The sequence below is a fragment of the Plectropomus leopardus genome, chromosome 10 (genome assembly GCF_026936395.1).
Source record: "Plectropomus leopardus strain MGB_pleo_1.0 chromosome 10, ASM2693639v1, whole genome shotgun sequence".
In the NCBI taxonomy this organism is placed as follows: domain Eukaryota; kingdom Metazoa; phylum Chordata; class Actinopteri; order Perciformes; family Serranidae; genus Plectropomus; species Plectropomus leopardus.
The window spans coordinates 10,826,567-10,846,543 of NC_142185.1; the positions used below are offsets into that span (position 1 = coordinate 10,826,567).

Below are 19,977 nucleotides of genomic sequence, written 5' to 3' on the forward strand. Positions count from 1 at the left end.
AAGCTCACTAGAAATAATGTCTGAGAGCCCAGATGCAAAGAAATAAAAATATACACTTATTAAATGACAAATATATATTATATCAAGTACAGCTGCGGGGAAAAAAATAATACATTAGTCTGCCAACCTTGAACAGTTCAATCGATACTTGTGAGCATTAGTGGCTCTCCAAAAACTGGAGAATGGGGAAGCAGAATTTCCATTTTAACTCAATGATGGATAATCCTACCTTGAATAACTATGCTTATAATAAATGGGCCGCCAGCATTTAGTCTTCTTGGTCCAATCTAATAATTGCTAAAAGTGGATAAAAAGAGTGAACTATTAGTGATATTACTAATTACTGAATAACCAATCAAGCTAAGTGTTCCCTGAAAACGCTCCCAGAGTGAGTATGATTAATTAATAGTAATGCATGCTGGAAAGTTTGTGCTTATGTATACGTTGTGTATGCTGTGTGTGTGTGTGTGTGTGTGTGTGTGTGTGTGGACAAGAGTAATAAATTTAAGTTAATTTATCTTGAACCATCTCTTTGGGTGCATGGCTGATGAATTGAGGTGAATATGTGATTTGATAAATACCATGTCAGAGGTCGGAACAAAGAAAAAAATGGAAAAATGTTCCAACTATAACATAATTCATTTTTTTATTGTTTTTTATTTTTCATTTTATTTATTATTTACAAGAAATTTAGTTAATTAGTTTAAAACAATGACTAAAACCACCAATTTAATTTCAGGATTCACTTTTTAGCAGTTTAAGGATGAATGAAATGCTGACAATGTGACATGTTTTTATGTTTTTTAGATTTAGGATCCCGTCACAAGCATGACATTTACTTCCTTCAAACATCATTAGTGCAACTACCTGACAGATCTGTGCACGTGAGTTCAGTTCTCTAATTGTACACACAGGTATTGGAGAAAGCACAAAGAGGAACAGGAGGGGTGCCAACAAAAAAGAGTAGATGCATTGACATAAAAACGGTGAACATTCACATATGCAGGCAACTTGTCTCACTGACAAACATACATGCAGGCACACAATGCAAAAGCCATGACACAAGCTCACACAGCCAGGTGTGGCATGATAAATAAGTGCTGTTCCTCCTTATTAGCCCCAGTAGTATTCTAGGCAAGACCAAATACTCCCAGCCTGATTAACACGTTGTAATTAACCTGCAACCCTGTGTGTGTCTGTGTCTGTGTGTGTGTCTGTGTCTGTGTCTGTGTCTGTGTGTGTGTGTGTGTGTGTCTGTGTCTGTGTGTGTGTGAGAAAGAGAGAGAGACAGAGAGAGAGAGACCAAGAAAGGGAAAGAGACAGTGATTTTGAGGCTTACTGTACTCATTTGTGCCTGGCATTTGGAACCAAGAGCTGCACCAGTAAATCTTGCTGGATTGAAATTAAATAAAGAGAGGGGGGACAGAGACTAGGAGAAGAGACGAAGAGAGAAGAAAGACAGAGAATTACTGCAAGAAGAGTACTTTCTTTCCCTCATCGCTCTCACCAAAAGGCCAAGTGACAATTTGAACAATTACCCGGAGCCATTACCTCCATCTGAACCTGGCTGGTTGAGAAGAGACAGACCTATGAGCGAGTGACTGAGTTTAAGCGTGTGTGCGTGCGTGTGCATGTGCGTGCGTGCGTGTAAGTGAAAGAGTGAAGGAGACAAAATAAAGACTGACAGAGACTGAAAAACGATGTATGAGGAAGAGGAGCGAGAAAAAGAGAGATATTTCCCTTATTTACAGTAGTTATGGCGTCATTCACCACTCCAATACTTGTGGTGGTTTTTGCAGCACAGCAAGTTTAAGAAAAAAAAAGGAAAGATGTGAAGCACTGAGGAGCATCAAGAAGACAAAAATGAGAGGGAAAAAACAGTAATGGAACATTTTTGGATACTTAATGACTGGAAAAAAATGTAATCTATTCATCTCCACTGTGAATACTCCTTTCATCTCCCCCCAAAAACATATCTGTTAATAAACTGATGCCTTGCTGGAGATTATATAATCCCTCAACAGCACGAGCAACGTGACAGTGAAATCCTGCATAATATGAATCCCTGTACACGTATTGGTCTGAGTTTATGTAAGTAACAATGTGAAAGTAGGTTTCTTGTTGATCTGTGAAGGCCTTGAATTACAGATCTCTGCAGCTCCATATCATAGGCATGGTGGTTGCTGCTCACCTCACATCGGTGGGGCGGCTGTTTAGCTGAACTGAACTCCAACTGCACTACATGTTAACGCAAGTTATTGGGAAAAATATTTGATCCATTAACTATTTTCCCACAACTGACTTTAATCATGCTACATCCTTTTTTAGGAAGCTTTGGGTAAAAAAATAATTAATTAATTAAAATAAAAATGGTGATATAACTAATGTAATAGCCTTCTTCATTTTGGATCCCCTCTGTTCCTTTAATAGTCAGCTAATTCACATGTTAAAGTTCACCAATGTTGAACTCTGAGTGAAAACTATGTAGAACACACTGTTCTGTTCTCTTACAGAGCTACATTTGTTTGAGTTTCGGTCAACATTGAGAGCCACCTAACACAACATCGTGTTGATTACTAACCAGCACAAACCATGTAAGTAGTTTTAATCCAAGACAAAACTGAGTCAAATATGAGTAAAGAAATACTGTTCTGATCATAGCATAGTATGGTTGTGTGTAAAATGAGACGGGAGGGAAACCTGAGGGGCCAGCACGAACTGCAATAAAGAGAGCCTGAGTCCACAGCTGGTGTGGTTGAGTCCATATATATATGCTATCATGCAGGCACACCAACATATAAACCACCCAGAGGCAGCACTGTCTGGACAGGCCTACTGTGTAATTGACACCCAGTAATATTTCATATTGACAGCCACAGAAGTGAAAGCGTTTAGTGCAAATAGAGCTAAGACGTTAGGAGTGAAAGGTGGGCTCAGAACAACATGATCTACATTCTTAAGCTTTGGATTACATTTCAACTGGGAAATAAAAGTAAATAGATTAGTGCTGGCAGTTTGTATTTATTAGTGACAAGCGCATCAAGGGTTCTTTTCTGCTAAAACGCGTTTCGTGTCACTGAAGGTTGCAAATCAGAACAGATTTGTGTCTTTTTCTGGTGGATCATCACAAGACGAGTTCAAGAGTACAGTCATAAACATGTTAAGTCGCAAAGTGTTATTAATACACAGTGGACTTCTCTATGCAGCCCTTACATCTCCCTCAAAAACAGCATCACTATTACCTCTTCAGGCTAAGCAGGCTCAAGCCGAGAGACTGGCCACCTCTGAGAAACAATCACAGTCCCCCTAAGAACTGAACCTTGCAAACAGGTTGTTCTCCCGGGAACACAGCGTGAGTAAAATAGGATGTTTGTCCAGTGAGCAATCTCAGGGGAAGAGGGCTTACCACTCAAGAGTCCAATCATGTGTGGAGTCTTTAAGCAGTGAACTTGAGGGATTTGCTGTGTCCAACCATCTACAGGGACTATGAAGTTGTAACACTATCATAAGCAAGTAATCCAAACTGTATCTCCATGCAACAGGCACACTGTATTAAAATAATCAGATTTATTACAATGTTCTCTTAAGTCAGCGAGTGACTGTGTGGATGATTCTGTAGTGTGAATAAATCAGTAAAGGGTGTGTGTATGTTTAAAGTAGGCTACAAATACTAAGCATCAATATTTGACAGAAGTGTAGATACAGGGGTGTTATGGCAAACAGCAGACACATGAGTAGACATGAAGTGAAGCCAGTTCCACATTAAAAAATGAAATAAGAGATGCAGAAAAAAAGATAAATTTGCTTCAAGGGAAAGATAACAGACGGCATGGATCAGGGTTAAACGTCAGGCCCAAAGGGAAACGTTACAAAGCAGATATAGAGGCTGAAAAGAATGAAAGAGGATAGTTCAGAGAAGATAGAAGAGTTGAGGTAGGAAATTTGCAACCATTTACAAAATTGCAATTGTTGTAGGGAAGAGATGGGAAGCATGAGATATAATTAATGAATGAAAGGCAGGTTTGCATTACAATATTACAATATTGGCTAATTTTGTGTTGGCTTTGTGTTAGACATGGACCGCAAATTATGAATTTTGACCCCTTTGTACCAAGGAAAAAAAAGGGAAAGAGGAGAAATGGAAAAGTGAGATCAGCAGAGGTAAGGGAGGAGGAAAGGAGGAGGGGAGGAAGAAGCAGAGGAAAAAGAGGAGAAAGGAGCAAGCGTATGCCCTCTGCCCTTTTCAGAAAAGAAGAAACTGGATGAAAAGAGAGAAAAAAAATGAGAAAGTCATCCGTCTTTGTTAGAGGAGTTTGATGTGACAAAGCACATCCGGATTAGAGAGAACATGAAGGCACCACGGGCATCTCTCGACCCTGACTTCCTGACCCTGACACATACACACACTACGCACAGAAACACACTGCTGGCACATGTCACAATACCACCCTTCTTCCTTGCTTTATCAATACTGATACCTGATTCAATGTTGAAATGTTTGGCTGAGATAAAATCGATACATTTACATTTTTAAATTTTGTAGGAAATACAAGTGAGCACTAAACCCAGCCACACTTGCATGTTATCCAGTAAACACACTGAGTTACTGTTCACCTGTGGAATTTGAATGTTTACCTGAATAAAATATATCCTCCAATGACAAATCTGTACATGATACTATATGTACAATACAGGGATGTCAATGGTAACTGCTAATTGGTTAACCGCCAAATATTTTTGTCTGGTTACACATGTTATTCTATAGATGAATTTTGCTACTCTTCAGTTTACTGCAATGTGCACTAACCATGTCTGCTAGACACTAATTCGGGAATCATCACTAGCAACACCATCCTGAGCCAACAGCGTTGCTGTTAAAACACTGCATCAACCCTCTGGTCCCCCCCAGCTCGCCCAGGTGAGTCACTGGTTCAGTTTTGTGACATAAAACCCCTTTAGCATTGCTGACTATGTTATCAATGGTAGCTCTCTTATGACTGTTAGCTGCCTTAACACAGCTAGCGGTGCTAACACAGGTAACAGTGCTAAAGGGGGGTGATCCAGGGGGAGACCATAGAGTGGGCATAATCTTTCTACAGCAGTGCGTTCCGCAATACCAGCTGTAATCAGCAAATTAGTGCTGTCCTCAGCTAGCTAATGTTAGCACCCATCCGACCCGTGATAGGCCAGCAAAGCCAGCACAAAATAAAATAATAAAATAAAAATAAAGACATTTTCATCACAAAACATTAAAATTTACCACCCCTAAACAGACGGCACTTTTAAATGCAGCACTTGAGCTCCCTGAGGCACAGGGTTAAAAGGAAATGCCTCTTGTATATTACATTATACATTTTTTTTAATTAACCATTAGTTACTGGTTAATTGACGTCTATCAAAAGCAACTGAAACTGACATCCCTTGTGCAGTATTCATGTGAGGCCTTTCTAGACACAGAACGTGGTCTGACACAAATAAGATTTTCAGACATTTCTTAAATTATATAGATCAAAAATTTGATATGCTCTGAGTATTACCAGCAGTGGCATCCTGGGTAACCTTCTGGATGAAAGGCCATGGGGTCATTAAAATCAAAGTGTTTATCCCCTTGGGAGAATTAATATGCTTAGTAGTTTTCATGGTGAACTGCATATTAGATTACAATAGCACAGAGAAAAGCTCAGTGTAAATGAGGATCCATCACACCGAATCAATATCTTACAAAAGCTGATGAATCTGTGAAAAAAACAAAAGAAAAGCTGACCATATGACTTGACGAAAGAAAGTTCACACGAATTAGTTTTCTTAGAAAGTATTATCTGATAACTGTTAATGAAAAGGCAACATATTTTGCAGCACTAAAGTAAATGGTTTATTTTAATGTTTTTTTTAAACACAGACATGACGTCTCTTTTGCACTGCCAAAACATGTAGATGGTGTTGTGTATGCTTGCAATTATTCTGACATGTTTCTCAAATTAAAAGTCTCCTCTTGACACTACAGGGAAGTTTATGGGATGTCCAACATGGAGGGTTTACTCTCTGGGTAGAATGACTGTAATCAGTAAATTTCATTACACTGTTTAAATTAGATTCTTTTGTTCACCCTGCCCCAGTGGAAACTTTGACCCAATGCTGGTGCTCACCTAAAGCTTAGTGGGTCCCAACAATCATTAAAAATCTTCCTCTGAGGGACCTGCAATATGTCATTCTCATTCTAAAAGGCAGCCACTCTGTTGCTACTGGGGCAAAAAGTAGTGAAACATAAAAAAAGGAAACAGAATGAAAAACAAATGTCTTGCGTGTGAGTACAATTGGCAAGGTTTTAGTAATATAAACTACATATATGACAAGCTTTATAAATGACAGCCGGTTTACTGTGCAGTGCATTTATCACATTAGGAAAAAATGTTTGTGTGTCCATTTGTGTCTCACCTTTGCAATTGTGTCCTCAGACACATGGGGAGACCACTTCTAAGTGCTGCGCTTCCTCTTTGTGAGTGTTTGGTGTGTACATTGTGTAAACAGTATGACGTGTTTCAAACTGCGTGTGTCTGTGTCTTTTTGTCAAGGTGCCTCGGGGTCTTACCATCCCGGTGGCGTCCTCATTGAGGGATGGTTCAGTCTCTGTCGGCTGAGGGCTGAGGGCTGAGTCACTGCTGCTTCTCACCAACAGGGGGGTGTCTGTAGAAAACACAAGGACACACACACACACACACACACACACATCTCATAAGCACAGGCAGCCTTGAGTATTTTTTGGGTTTTTTGAGGCCTTCAAGACTTTGTTTGACAGCCAAAGATCAATGGCATAGTGATATAGTGTACCCTTTAAAAATTCTTCTCTAAAGGCATTTACACACCAGGGCTATGACAAGTAAATGAAACGTAAACGCAAAATGCTCTCCTGTGAATATTTTGTTAAATTTTTCCCCAGCTCATTCTTCTTAAAAAAATGATGACAGTTTGACGTCTGGTTTTATTTGCAGAAAAAATAACTTTAATTTGTGACCTACAAGGATATTCAGAGATTTTAAGACCAGAGTACACTTGAGTCCAGTTAATTTGATTCATGTGAGCATTGTTAACTGTACCTGGGCACAGTGAGCCAATCTGTGCCTGAGTCTACTGGAAAGGTGGTCTCAAGTATGGTACATGTGTACTCCAGCATGGTATGCATAAGGTGTCAACAGCAATTTTACCAAAACACAGAAGTGGACTGCTATTTAAAGCAACTATACAGAGTTTTTAACTCCTTATGAAACAGCCTCAATTTAAAACTCACGCCCCTAGATGGATGGATGGATGTAATTTACAATAAATAATACTGTATTTTTTTCAGGGTTTACTCTTTTCCCCTCCAACTGGCTCTGTTAAAAACCAGAGCAACCTGGCTCTTTGTGTGACTACTTCCTGTCAGACTGTAAATGGAACAAGAGAGATGACGGAGAGGGAAAGACAAACAAAGAAAAATCCCCCCCCCCAAAAAAAAACGTGAAAATTGCAAAAATCCGCATCTGCACTGCTTCAGAATCTACGGCTAGTCTTTGTGACACATGCACAATACGTGTGTGTACACACACACATACACACGCTCACACTCGACTGCCTTAAAATTACTAATGCTATTTTGATGGAGTCATAGTTCAGCAAAATTCGTGTCTAATAATAATCTTTTAGATGACAAGATACAGACCCTGGGCTAGTCATGCCACACTACAGAGGAGCTTGTCTGCGTTTCTTTCAGAGTGTCAAAGCACGATGAAGAAGAAAGAGAGAGGAGAGATGAGTATTTTTCCGTTGTTAAGTTGAGAAAATAAATTTCCACTCTGTCACTGCAATGTGCCTGGAACATCAGTCTAGTATGTTATGTGTATTATGCAGGAGCCGTCAGCTACTGTTTGTAAACAGTATCGCCAGCGAACGTGAAAGTGAAAGCCGACCCCAGCTTTGTCCGCTCTGCGTTGTGCCTCGCTATAATTTTGTTTTTTTCAGCATTGTGCCAACAATTTCCATAGCTTCCTCTTGGGTGCATGCTGCCAACAGTCTGGAACCCGGTTGCTACTTTTTAAAAATATATTCCCCATCTCACCTGCGGGCTCTCCACCAGAACATCCCGACCACAGCAAAATAACAAGAACATAATATAACAAAGGCAAAGTGAAGTCTCTACAGATAAATGCACCGCCACATACTTCCAGTGGGTCATAAGTGATGATTACTAGAGATTACTTTTAAATGAGTCTATTCAAAGATTTTTAGGAAAATCCTGCAGAGTATACCTTTGAAAACATGGAAGCTACATAGTGTATGAGAGTATGAGCCTGGAATCACAAATGTGTAAATGTCTACACATGCATGTGTATAGAGTACTCCTGTAATGAGTCCAAAAACCCGAAAATTAATTTGCATTTCAGCGCTCCTAGTTTCCTCATCTCAAAGTTTTCTGAGTGAGTTCTTGGTTAGATGCCTGAAATAAGGTCCGTGATTAACATAAGCTTAAGAGTCTTTCACGTGTTGTTCTACAACATAAAATCTGTCAGTAAATACCCCACTGTGAACTCACAAAGCTTTTATGCATTTAAAAAGTTGCTAAAAGTGGCTAAATTAGACTACAAAACAGCATCACATCAAGTTGCGTCGAACACGGCTTAACAGCCTCGTAGTTGTAGCAACACGACCATCCTGTAGTTTGTTGAAGCTTAACAATAGCTTTTTACTTCTGGCGATTACATTTAGGCTTCAAAAATCCTGAAAGTAGTGTTCGAGGGAACCACGACAACATTCGCCTCCTGGTTGGTCTACAGAAAAACATCCTTGGAGCACTCTTTTCATTGGTCCAGCTGCAGATTTTAAACAGACAGTATCTAGAACTCAACTTTAAGACAAATTTAATAGGATTTAGTAGATTTTTCTTACTTTTATGAGATTTTTGTTCTATAGTTAAGTAATTCATTTTACCTTTTATTTCTTATATCTTAACTCTTTTATTGTAAATCTATATCCTATATTATGTTTTATAATTTGTTGCTCTGTAAAGCACTTTGAATTACCCTGCTGCACGAAATGTGCTGTACAAATAAAGCTGCCTTGCCTATAGTTCTAACTTAAACATTCTAAGTTTCAAAAAGTTGTGTCTAAATGCCTTTGAAGACATACATATGCCAAGGCAAAATGTACTTTGTTGAACAGATGTCACAATAAGGGATGTTACCATCTCCATGGAAACTCAAGTACATCTAACATTTTTAGCTTGTTTAAAAAAAAAAGAAAGAAAGATCAATAGAGTGGTATTACTGGTGGGCGGCGGACATTACATAGAGGATAAAAGTTTAAAAAAAAGTAAAGAAACAGCACAAACCACAATGAAATGAAATTTTAGGGTTTCATTATCACTTCATTTAATCATCCAAACTCATCAGCCGGCAGCACAGCCTGAGACACTTATGTGTGTACGTCCATATCTGCTGATTACATTCTATAGCAGTGTTATCAGAAAGCTCATTCCTGAATGTTGCTTTTGGAGGCGTGCGTGTGCAGCACTCCATGTGTTCATTAGGCCTGGAAGGAGCAGATCTGAAAGCCTGAGTGCGTGAGAAGTTAATGTATGATTCCGTCCTTTATATCCCTCCGGTGAACACGCTGGTGTTCATGCGTCCAAATGGCCAATAAGTGTCTGGTTTGCAGATCTCTGTGTGCATGTAAGTAACATATGATAGTGTCTCCCTCTTCACATCTCATCAGCCCACTGCATAAAATCATCATTTAACAGAAGCTGATGGATGATGCACGCCACGCTATCGCCTGTGCTCCTGCTGGAGCTTGAAGAAACAGTGAAATGGTGAGAAAAGTCAACACTGCGGAAACCTGCCCAAATAAATAACATTTATTGCTGGAGGTATTATTACATTATGTGTGTTGCACTGCCAATCCTCAAATCTACCACCCCCATTCATAGGGCCCATCAATCCATATATACATTAAGGACGTTGTCATGCTAGCCTCTATGGTTCCACTGGGGATAAAATGAGAAAGGTGGCGGGGAGGGTGGGGGGAACCTCTGAATGAGTGGACTACTTAGAACACATGCCAAATGATATTTGTAGGGTCGTATATTGATTGTCACAAAATGGACCCTCGGTGCTCTTAAGACTGGCTGGGGGGTATGGATTACATCAAACTCCTAATCAATTCATCTCTTCAAAGAAAGGCAATGAAAGACAGATAAATGGACAGAGGACAAAGGATGTAAAAATGAGTTACAGATGAGGGAAATAGATAAAAAAATAAAGGGACTAACAAAGGAAAAGATAATCAGTGAGATACAAAGACGATGTGTGTATGGCTAGGTGCAATTACACTGATTGAAATAAATGAAGATTAAAGAACACCAAAAAAATCTACAGAATAAAGTTAAGACAAATAAAAGGAGTTTTAAAATACAATTGACTCTATGCTATTAATTTTTTTTCTGCTTTAGCACCATCTCAGTTTTGGACTGAAACAGGGCCTTCAAGGCATAAAACCAGAGATAAACTGGTAAAAATGTTGCACTTCATGAAAGTTCATGCAGCCAATGTCCACTGGCACATTAAGATAGATATAAATGGCGAAGTAAGGACAAACAGTGATATTACTCTGTCCACAGGCCTGTAGGCTTTCCAAGATCAATAATATTTGACCACAATGCTATGTAAAATTTGTCGGTCACCTAGTGCTAGTACTGCCCAGTTTCACTGCAGTAATGTCACTATATAAAGATAGAAGGGTAATATCAGAAGATCGCTTGAATGCTGTCTTTTCCTGGTTTTAAAGGCTGCACCAGGACCTGTGTCCAGATGGCCATTTTTTTTACAACATCAGTTCTCAGTTATTACTAATGAGAAGAGAGTGCATATGGCCACCTGTAGAAAAACAGCATCTTCAGCATCTATTTTTACGAGTACGCCGCCTTTTTGTGTGGCTGCTCCAAGTAAAAACTCTAGAAACTTTTCAGAGGCACTGGTGTTGTCATTCTTGCTACTTTAGCTACTGTTTACCCCATTTGTGAGAGCAGATCTGCAGGACACTGAATGTTGCTGGGGAGTGCTGTGCTTTTATCACCGCATGCATTGTAAGCTTGTTGTTAACTGTGTAGCCAACCCTGTTGCCATAGCATTGTGTTAACCACTCAGCTAACGTTATGGTCAATATATTGCTGTCACTAAGGAAAAACCAACATGTGGCACATCAGGGTTTTGAAGCACTGAGATGAAGCACGCCTCAGTTCCCTGCCATCACTTTTCTACCACAGAAAAACAGGATACACGCCCCTACAGTTCAGTTATAGGCCTACATGTTTAAAGCCCATTGTATGTTCTGAGATCAACTAATGCCACAACATACTTGATCAAAAACGGCTTATATCTTTAAAAAGCAAATACATAAAATATCATCCCTGGGTAGAAAAAGCACATGTTGCTAATGACATTAACTTTGGCTCCATTGTGTTCAAATTTCTCAGTAAGTCGTGACAGTGAGTCAGCATGAACAACATCGGGACCCTTTAACGAAAGCACCTTAATGGCATTCAGCCATCATTCATTTTATCACTTCACAACTGTGATTTTGTGTGTTAAAATGGCTATTTCAGACATTTTCAGAATAACACTGCCCAGCTAATAATGTACAGTACTTTACACTTGACATTTCTGCAACCCTTTCATTACGCTGAAGGGTTTAGCCATGACAACAATCGCAGCTATATTAGTGATGGTGAGTGGTGGTGGTCTTCCCTATCCATTCTAATGCTGATCTAAGCTAATCACATTAGCACTTTGATTCTTAATAGTTTAGCAGTGGCGCTCATCTACACCACTATGCATCTGTCTACAGCTCTGTTTGAGTCCTCCATGGATTCAAGTTTGAAACATCTTGCATGCAAATAGTTAGAAGTTATAAAAAAGAAATAAAAAGAATGCAAGAAAGAGACAGTGAGAAGCAGACTCCATGAGCAAAAGACACATAGAGACATGTACGGTATACTGTAGAAAGGGAGAAAGAAACAAGTGTCAAGAGTCAGAGAAGTAAAACATTAGACAGTTATAGAGGCCTAAATCTGACCTTCTCACACTGACAGTGAGAGTTTCCAGAGCTCCCTTACCTCTAATCTACCATGACAGTCACACATTACTACTAATCTCTGCTGACAGGCGACCATACAGAAACAGACTAAACTTCCTGTCTTAACAGTGTCTGGATCACACAGCTAAGGCCGCTTCACTCAGGAAGGCTATAAAAAGTTGAAATGCCAATTATGTCAATACCAGGAGAGTAGATGCAAGAGACACATTTTTTGCTGAACTTAGATCTAATTCAAAGGGGGGCGAGGAAAATAGGAATATTACTGCAATAATCTACTGTAGCTACCAGCTACAGCCCACTATCAGGCCTCAGGGCGTTATCTAGTGCACCGATTCCCAACCTGAGGGTTCCAGCCCCGGCTAGGGGAACACCAAAGCTTGACAGAAGGTCAAGAGGCGTTCTTGATCTTAAGGAGCATAAGACAACTCAAAAAAGTAGGCAAACAGTCTAGTATCTCAGGATTTCATTCATTTCTGTGAAAAAAACAAAATATATATTTTTATCTCTGATTAAATATTCACAGGAAATGATCTGCTAAAATTCACCCAAATCAGTTATTTTACACAAACTTCCTGCTGTTATTGTGTTCACTATTTGGGGTAATTGAACGGTTTATCAGTTGTTCTGTACTGTGATTGTTTTGCACATAATATACTATGAAACATCCATTAAATATGTCACTAAATTTACCTATTACATCAAAAAGGGTCCCTTAAGAAAAAAGGCTGGGAATCACTGATCTTGTGGGCAGATGAGATACTGTCATACAGTTAGATTATTTAAAAATTAATTATTATTGTAATTTGCAGAAATAGTCTTTTTAAATCTACATGTGATTAAGAATTTATGCAAATAAAAAACAGCTAATTAAATTGCACCATATTAATAGCCAGCTATGTTTGAATATCACAATCACCAATCGTGACACGTCATCGGGTAGTGAAAGGTGTTTTGCCATGTTATGCAATGTCAGCTTGCCATCTATCCCTACAATGTTATAACACAAAATGGATCAAATTTTTAAACAAAAAAAGAAAACATGGTGAGGAAATATGAGCCTGAATACATAAAATTACATAACAAAACACACTTATTTATCTTGGGCATTACAGCTGACAATGTCGTAACATTTTTTGTCATGGTGTGTTTTTTCCCCTCTTGTTACGGGAAGTTTGGGAAGTTTTTAGAAAATCAAATCACAAAAGGTTGAGAACCCCTAATCTACTGTTCGAAATTGTGTTATAATGTATGATTCAGTGTTGGAGTCGTTAAGCTCAATAAATTGGTTGACATCCTCAAAAAACAACAAGTGGAAAGTCATGAAACTTGCTGATGGAATCCAGCTTAAAATAGATGGATGAGCATTGTCACACTTCATTTGGAATATTAATGATATTTTGAAAACAACCATGACAGATTATGTTCAAATGTCAAACGTTTAACTGGATGGATGGGACAGACTGTGCAAAAAAGTAGATATAAAGTCTACAATTCACAACTTAAGGAAGTGGAATCTGTGATTAGTTGACAGTGGGAGGCAACTTTAAGTAATGCATAGGTTTCAGCAGGCTGTAGGTACACACAATCCATCACTCACATGGTTTGTTATGTTCAGGCAAAATTACATTTGGACGAGTGACTGTGACAGCTCTAAGCCCTCTCACACTCACATCTACAGTACCTCTACTAAACACGCACTAGACTTGACATAAGACAGAATGAAATGATGGAAGGGAGGGGAAGAGGGGACAGGAAAGAGTGGAAGAAAGAAGAGAGGTAAAGAGTGGGAGATAGAGAGAAAGAAGGTCATTCATATTGGTCCATTCCACCAAACAGTAAGCAGACACAGACGTCAGAGTTCCTTCTGCCGGCTGACATTACACATACACTTCCTGTCTTCTCTTTCCTCTGCTTCTCCTCATCTGACTCTCTTTCATCCTCATCTCAATCTCCATCTGAGAGACAGCACTGCCAACATTTCAGCTGTCCTCGTCTTGTTTTCATCACTGTCCTGCAAAGCATGCCTATCACACCCTGACCTTTGTCCGCAATGTAATTCAAAGTTATAGTTCCTGTTGTCTGCAAAAACATATACAGTACATCTCAGCTCTGAAACTACATGTAAGAATATACTGTTCCCTGTAAGCCACTAAGTGATGTCAAACTTGTATTTTTTTCTTACTGTCTTTTGCTTAAATTTAACCCCCACTAAACTGCCATCCCTCACTGACATGACCCAGCAGTCAAGCTCCACATCAAATTTCAGCCCCATATAACCTGTTTCTTGTCAAACAGCAGTCTTGTCATTGACCTGTTTATGCACTGACCTACAGGTTACACCTAAAAGGTAAAATCAAGGATTCCCTGAGGGACTTTTTTTTTCTTTGTAAAGTCAGAGCAGTCCTTTGAAACTGCATTTGGATCAAAGTGTACCAGTGAGAAAAAGTCAGAAGAGAATAAAGAACAACTTAAGCGTTTTTGTCCTACTAGTGCTGCTGAAGATTTGACCTCTTGATTACAGAGTCCCAGCCTCGTTAAAATGGGGAAAGTACAATCCATAGAGTATTTGGTCTCTCAGAGCCAGCAGGGTCAAATACAGAGCAGTTGGGATTGCCAGTGGTAACATTCACTGGCTTGCCTTTATAAGCGCAATATTTTATATGATCTGTTTTGTGATGTGATGACAAATGCTAGAGCCTATCTGATGTTACGGTCATTGCTCTTCTTCTAGAGAGCAGAGAACTACGACATTTTTACTTTGAGCACAGCACTATGACTTAAATATAGATTGTATCACACGGCATAACGTGACAAATATCTTATGTGTACTATTAGTAATATTCTGCAAATAACCCTCCAAGGTATTTACAAATCTATTACATTATGTACTAAATCACATTGTACTAAATCATGTTTAAATTTTAAAAGTAAAATATATGCAAAGCAGTGAGGATAGTAGGGGAGGGGAAAAAATGGACACAGCATAGAACCACAATATTTTGTGTGGCACTATTATATCACTATATCATTTTTTTAACCATAATATATTAATATCACAAGTATAAATAAAACTTTTGGCAGCCCACTGAAAAATATATAATGTTGGATAAAACAGATGTTGACCAATTTCACCTTTGGGGAGATAATTTACAGATAAAAAAGAGGTAATACATTGTAACATATTCCAATATATTGTATGTTATCACAGTACTCAGCATATTCCAAGACATTTAAAATTGCAATAATATTGTATAGTGACTTAAGTATCATGATAATATAATATCGTTGGGCCTCTAGTGATTCCCACTCCCAGAAGATAGGCTACCAAATAGGGTTGGGCAATTGGATGATTACATCAGCTATTCACAGCTGGCTGAGTACATTGTCAGTTGTTTTTTGGGGAGATTTTTGGGGGAATGTTTTATTTTGCTTACTTTATTGTCTGCCTCCACAGTATGATTGAGAGCCGCCACAGTGAGGAAAACAGTGTGTAGAGCCAGCATATTTTTGCATCTAACTCTGTGAATTATGGTTTTATTTGCACCAAACCAGAGTTGGTGATTGTTGGAGCGGTGGAAAGAGATGGTTTTGATGAGTTTTATTTTGTTTCTGTCAAGTCTGAAGCATGTTTTACAATGTGTTAACTCGGCAATTTAGTTTGTCTTGGTTCAATGAAAAAGAGCTACTAAAAATTCAGAATGTGTACAGCTGTTTGGAGAGGGGTTGTGCTTATTGTAAACCTGCAAACCTGAAATCTGCAAAGATTTGCATGGATTTGTCTTTAGCAGTGTGTGCTTGTCTTCAAACAAAGAGGACACTGCCAACTTAAATATTAAGTAAATAAATGAAAAATAGCTCACTGGACTTGAGGGCGGAGGAATTCACTTCAATCTCTCCTCCTGCGATTGGCTGGAAGACAGAGAGCTCGGTCTGGTAGAGGTCAGGGCTGGGGGCTAGGCTTGTGTTAGCCACACCCCTCTGCTGGGCTTCCTGTTCCTCATACACCGCCATCAGCTAAAAAGAAAAGAAAACACACAAAATGTAGCTGTTATTTGTTTAATCTCTTCTATTCTTTTCATCAATTATGAACACAGTGTTTGATCAGAGTGGAGCAGCAGGAATCCTGTTCAAAGATTCTTATATAACTCCACTACACTCCAGGTTTTCTATTTGCTACTCCCAACCTGCTCTCCACTCACACTGAAAGCAGAGCCACTCCAATACACTTAAATCACCTCAGTTCACCTATATGATACAGTACAACACAAAGCAAAATCAAGAGGTAACATGAAAGCATACAAAGTCAAGGGGAAAATGTTAGCAGAAGCCAACAAATTTGGATCAAACCAAAGCACAAAATCAGAGACAGGTGCACCTTCTTAAAAACAATAATAATAAAATAAATAAATTCATGATTCAAATTAGAGAATGTGCAAAGACAGGAGCTAAAGGAAAATCCTAGGATAAAAAGTTTTCAAGGAAATCTTTTTTTGGCTTTCGGGGCCTAAAATTACAATATACCCCACTGGTAAATCAACAAAATTTTGTGAAGAAAATGGTGTGAATCTGTTTGTACACAACCAGTGAAATACCTTGTGGATGAGGACGCTATAGAGGACGTCCAAGGAGCCCAGCATTCCTGCGACAGAGCGTGTGTCTACTGTTTAACAACAGCCTCCATTCGTGTCTCCCTTCTGCGTGTGTGCGACATCCTGCTCACTCATACTGTGTTATATAGTGGAATCCCTGTCTATTGAGTATTGCACTGAGTCTGCGTTTAGCCTAACATAGCACACAGCTTGTCAACACAGTGTTCTAGGGGCCTCCACGTAAAACCTGAATAGACCTGTTAGTGTGTATGTGTCTGTGTATGTGTCTGTATATGTGTGCGTCGTGCCTATAGTGGCCAAGGGTAAAGAAAGGGGACTTTGCCAGTAAAGCCAGAGGCTTCCTGCTACACTGGAACCCACAAGTGTGCAACATACTCTCTCACTCATACAGACAGGAGCATGCATGCTTCAAATAGCCACAGATGAAAGTGTGCACACATACACAGATGTGAGTCACTACACTGTGCTTTGCTGGAGGGCTCTTCTGTACAAGAAAGCAAGAAAAAAAAAAAAAAACAAAACAAAAAAAGCAACAACAAAGACAACATTATGGAAATGTAAACTTAAAGCCCAAATTTGTGCCAACATTTTAGACTAAAAGCTTATGCAGGTGCTGCATAAAAGGCCAGCCTGATAATTAAAGCAGATATTCACTATGAGTTTCGTTATTGTTTTTTTTGATAAATTAGGAACTGGAAAAATAAGAAAATCTCTCTCTCTCAAGCCTTCTTTAATCTTTTTTAATATAAGCTAAGATTATGTTAATGCATACGTATGTATGTGTGTTCTCGCCCAAAATGTTTTCAGAAACACATTTTAATGCACTGTCATGTCATGTCATGTCATGTCATGTCATGTCATGTCATGTTATGTCATGTCTTGTAGCAACAATTTCAAAAGTGTTTGTGTCTCTCTACTGCATAGACAGCGTAGTTCTATAAGAAGACCATCTTTCTGGCAGAGAGATGCTTCTTTAATAACTTACAAAAACACTGCCTGCAATAGTCCACCTTCCACCCCCTTCTTTTCCCCAGTCTCTCCAAAACACACACTGCACCAGTTTTGCAGTGCTTTTGTCTCTGTCTGTCTCAGTCCAAACAACTGCGTTAGTAATTGTGCTATGGCATCCTCTGACACAATGTCCATTGCAATGTTTCACTGTGGACATCATAATTTGCAAATTTGGCCGACCATTCCCAAGATACGCATATGGTATATATGTATATATATATATATATATATATATATATATATATATATATATATATATATATATATATATATATATATATATATATATAATGTTGTCTTTGTTGTTTTTGTTTTTGTCTTTCCAGCATGCTCCTGGCAGAGAGCAGTGTAATATCACGTTATACAATATCACACCTTTCTACTCTCTCATCATCCATATCTCACCAACTATTCAGCACAACCGCTGCCTCTCAGTCTCTCACACATTCATGTTCACACACTCCACTTTTCCATCTAACACACATCTTTTTTATCGTCTAGCTCTATCTTCCCTCCTATAACAAACTGACTTACTTTTACTTTTCCTTCCAACTTGATTGTTGTTTTCTGCCTTCTCATTTTCCCTACACTTTCCTCATCTCCTACCCCCCTCCTCACTAAATTTAAACCTTTCACCTTTCTGTCACCTTGTTGTTGTTATGTAACCATAGCGCTTTTAATTTGATGATGATTAATTAGCATATGTCCCTTTTTCTGTAAAGCTGCTTTGGTACAAAACTTTTCAAGTATCGTCCAGCTACTAGCAGAAAGGATAGCGAGAAAAGACGAGATGGGAAGATGAAAAGATGCATATATTTAATTACAAAATAGCTTAAATTCTTATCCATCTGTCTGTTAAAGATATTGGAACAAGACTAATAGCTTCTTTATAAACACACACACAGAGGGGTGGCAGAGATTCTTTAAAAAAAAAACATCTAAAAAGAATGACAGCAAGGAAAATGGGTAGACAAATCCAGCATAGCCTTGCTGAGTCTCTTAAAAAGCAGAGGTGAAGAGAAAGGAAAGACAGCCAGACGATGAGAGATTAGGACTCTGCCTCTGTTCTCTTCGACAGGGGACTCAAAGACCTGCCAAACAAAATGACACTGCATCCTGAACATGAGAGGGAGAGAGGGGTGAGAGAGACAGAAAGGTGAGGCGGCATACATTGAAGGCACAGAGAGAAAAGGAGAGAAATGGCCATGGAGAATGTGAGCGACAGAAGCTGAGAGAGAATTATAATGATGATAATGAGGGGGACTGACAGATGTGCTGTACTGTGAAATCCTTTGGGATGTCAGAGAGTGGGAGCAAAAAGCAAACCTGAAGCTTGAGATTGTCTCAGAGTGTCACTGTGTCAATTGTGAGTGCAATGATGTGTCCATTTTCAGCAAAATGAAAAGTTACATGCTGCCAACTGCGTATGTTCCTACTTTACTACCCATTTCCCCTCAAGGCCAGTGGTTTATTGTAAGCTTATGGTATTTTTACTGGTACAGCACACACCAGACATTTGTCAGCTTTTAAGTAATAATTTAAATGTTACTTTTTGCAATTGAGCACTGCTACCAGTGTGCGTCTCCGTCATGCTGTTATATGTAACATTTAACCTTCTCATCAACTATCCTGTCAACAACCTCGACAGACTCAAAGATAAAAATGCTAGTAAACTTCTGATTTTTTCCTGTTTTGCAGTTTAAGCTCCTGTCAAAACACACATTTTACTTTTATCACGTTGCTGACAACCTTATGTAGAAGTGCCTTTATCCATCTGTGAGCTGGAATACTTGAGCTTAAAAATGCATCTTGGTGAGGAATAAGGCTTCATTTTGTCTTCATTTGGGTTTGGGAGGAAGTGGAAAACAACTGACTATGTTGCAAACCATTTTAAAGTGTGGTTTGTTGTGATTCTATGTTCGAGTGAAAACAAATCCTCTCTCCTACTCTCAGGAACGTCAGAGGCCAGATTCAAGCACGAACGGCAATGCCGTAGGTGGTTGTCTTGCTTAGAGCAGTAATGGGGTTAACAGAACTTGTTGTACATACTCACAGCATCATACCACTGGAACAAAATGTTATACAATGAAACTTATTCTGATGTGTTACTTTCTTTGGGATTATAGATGATTTCACATGTGATTATATGTCAGAGAAATTTTATAATTAGAATTACTGTCTTGTGGTTGTGCACCTCCACACACCAATCAAGTTGCACTTACAGTTTACATCC

General features: G+C 38.9%; 1 protein-coding gene across 3 annotated transcripts in view; it reads right to left on the reverse strand.

The window, feature by feature from the left end:
- Positions 1 to 19,977, reverse strand: part of pard3bb (par-3 family cell polarity regulator beta b) — a 258,510-nt gene that overhangs the window by 195,842 nt on the left and 42,691 nt on the right. For all 3 annotated transcript variants that reach the window (XM_088083032.1, XM_088083030.1, XM_042494371.2), the window contains exons 3-4: positions 15,984 to 16,137; positions 6,590 to 6,684 (exon numbers count right to left, since the gene is read on the reverse strand). In XM_088083032.1, coding sequence (XP_087939158.1) covers positions 6,590 to 6,684; positions 15,984 to 16,137 — 249 coding nt within the window. The remainder of the gene's footprint in view (positions 1 to 6,589; positions 6,685 to 15,983; positions 16,138 to 19,977) is intronic.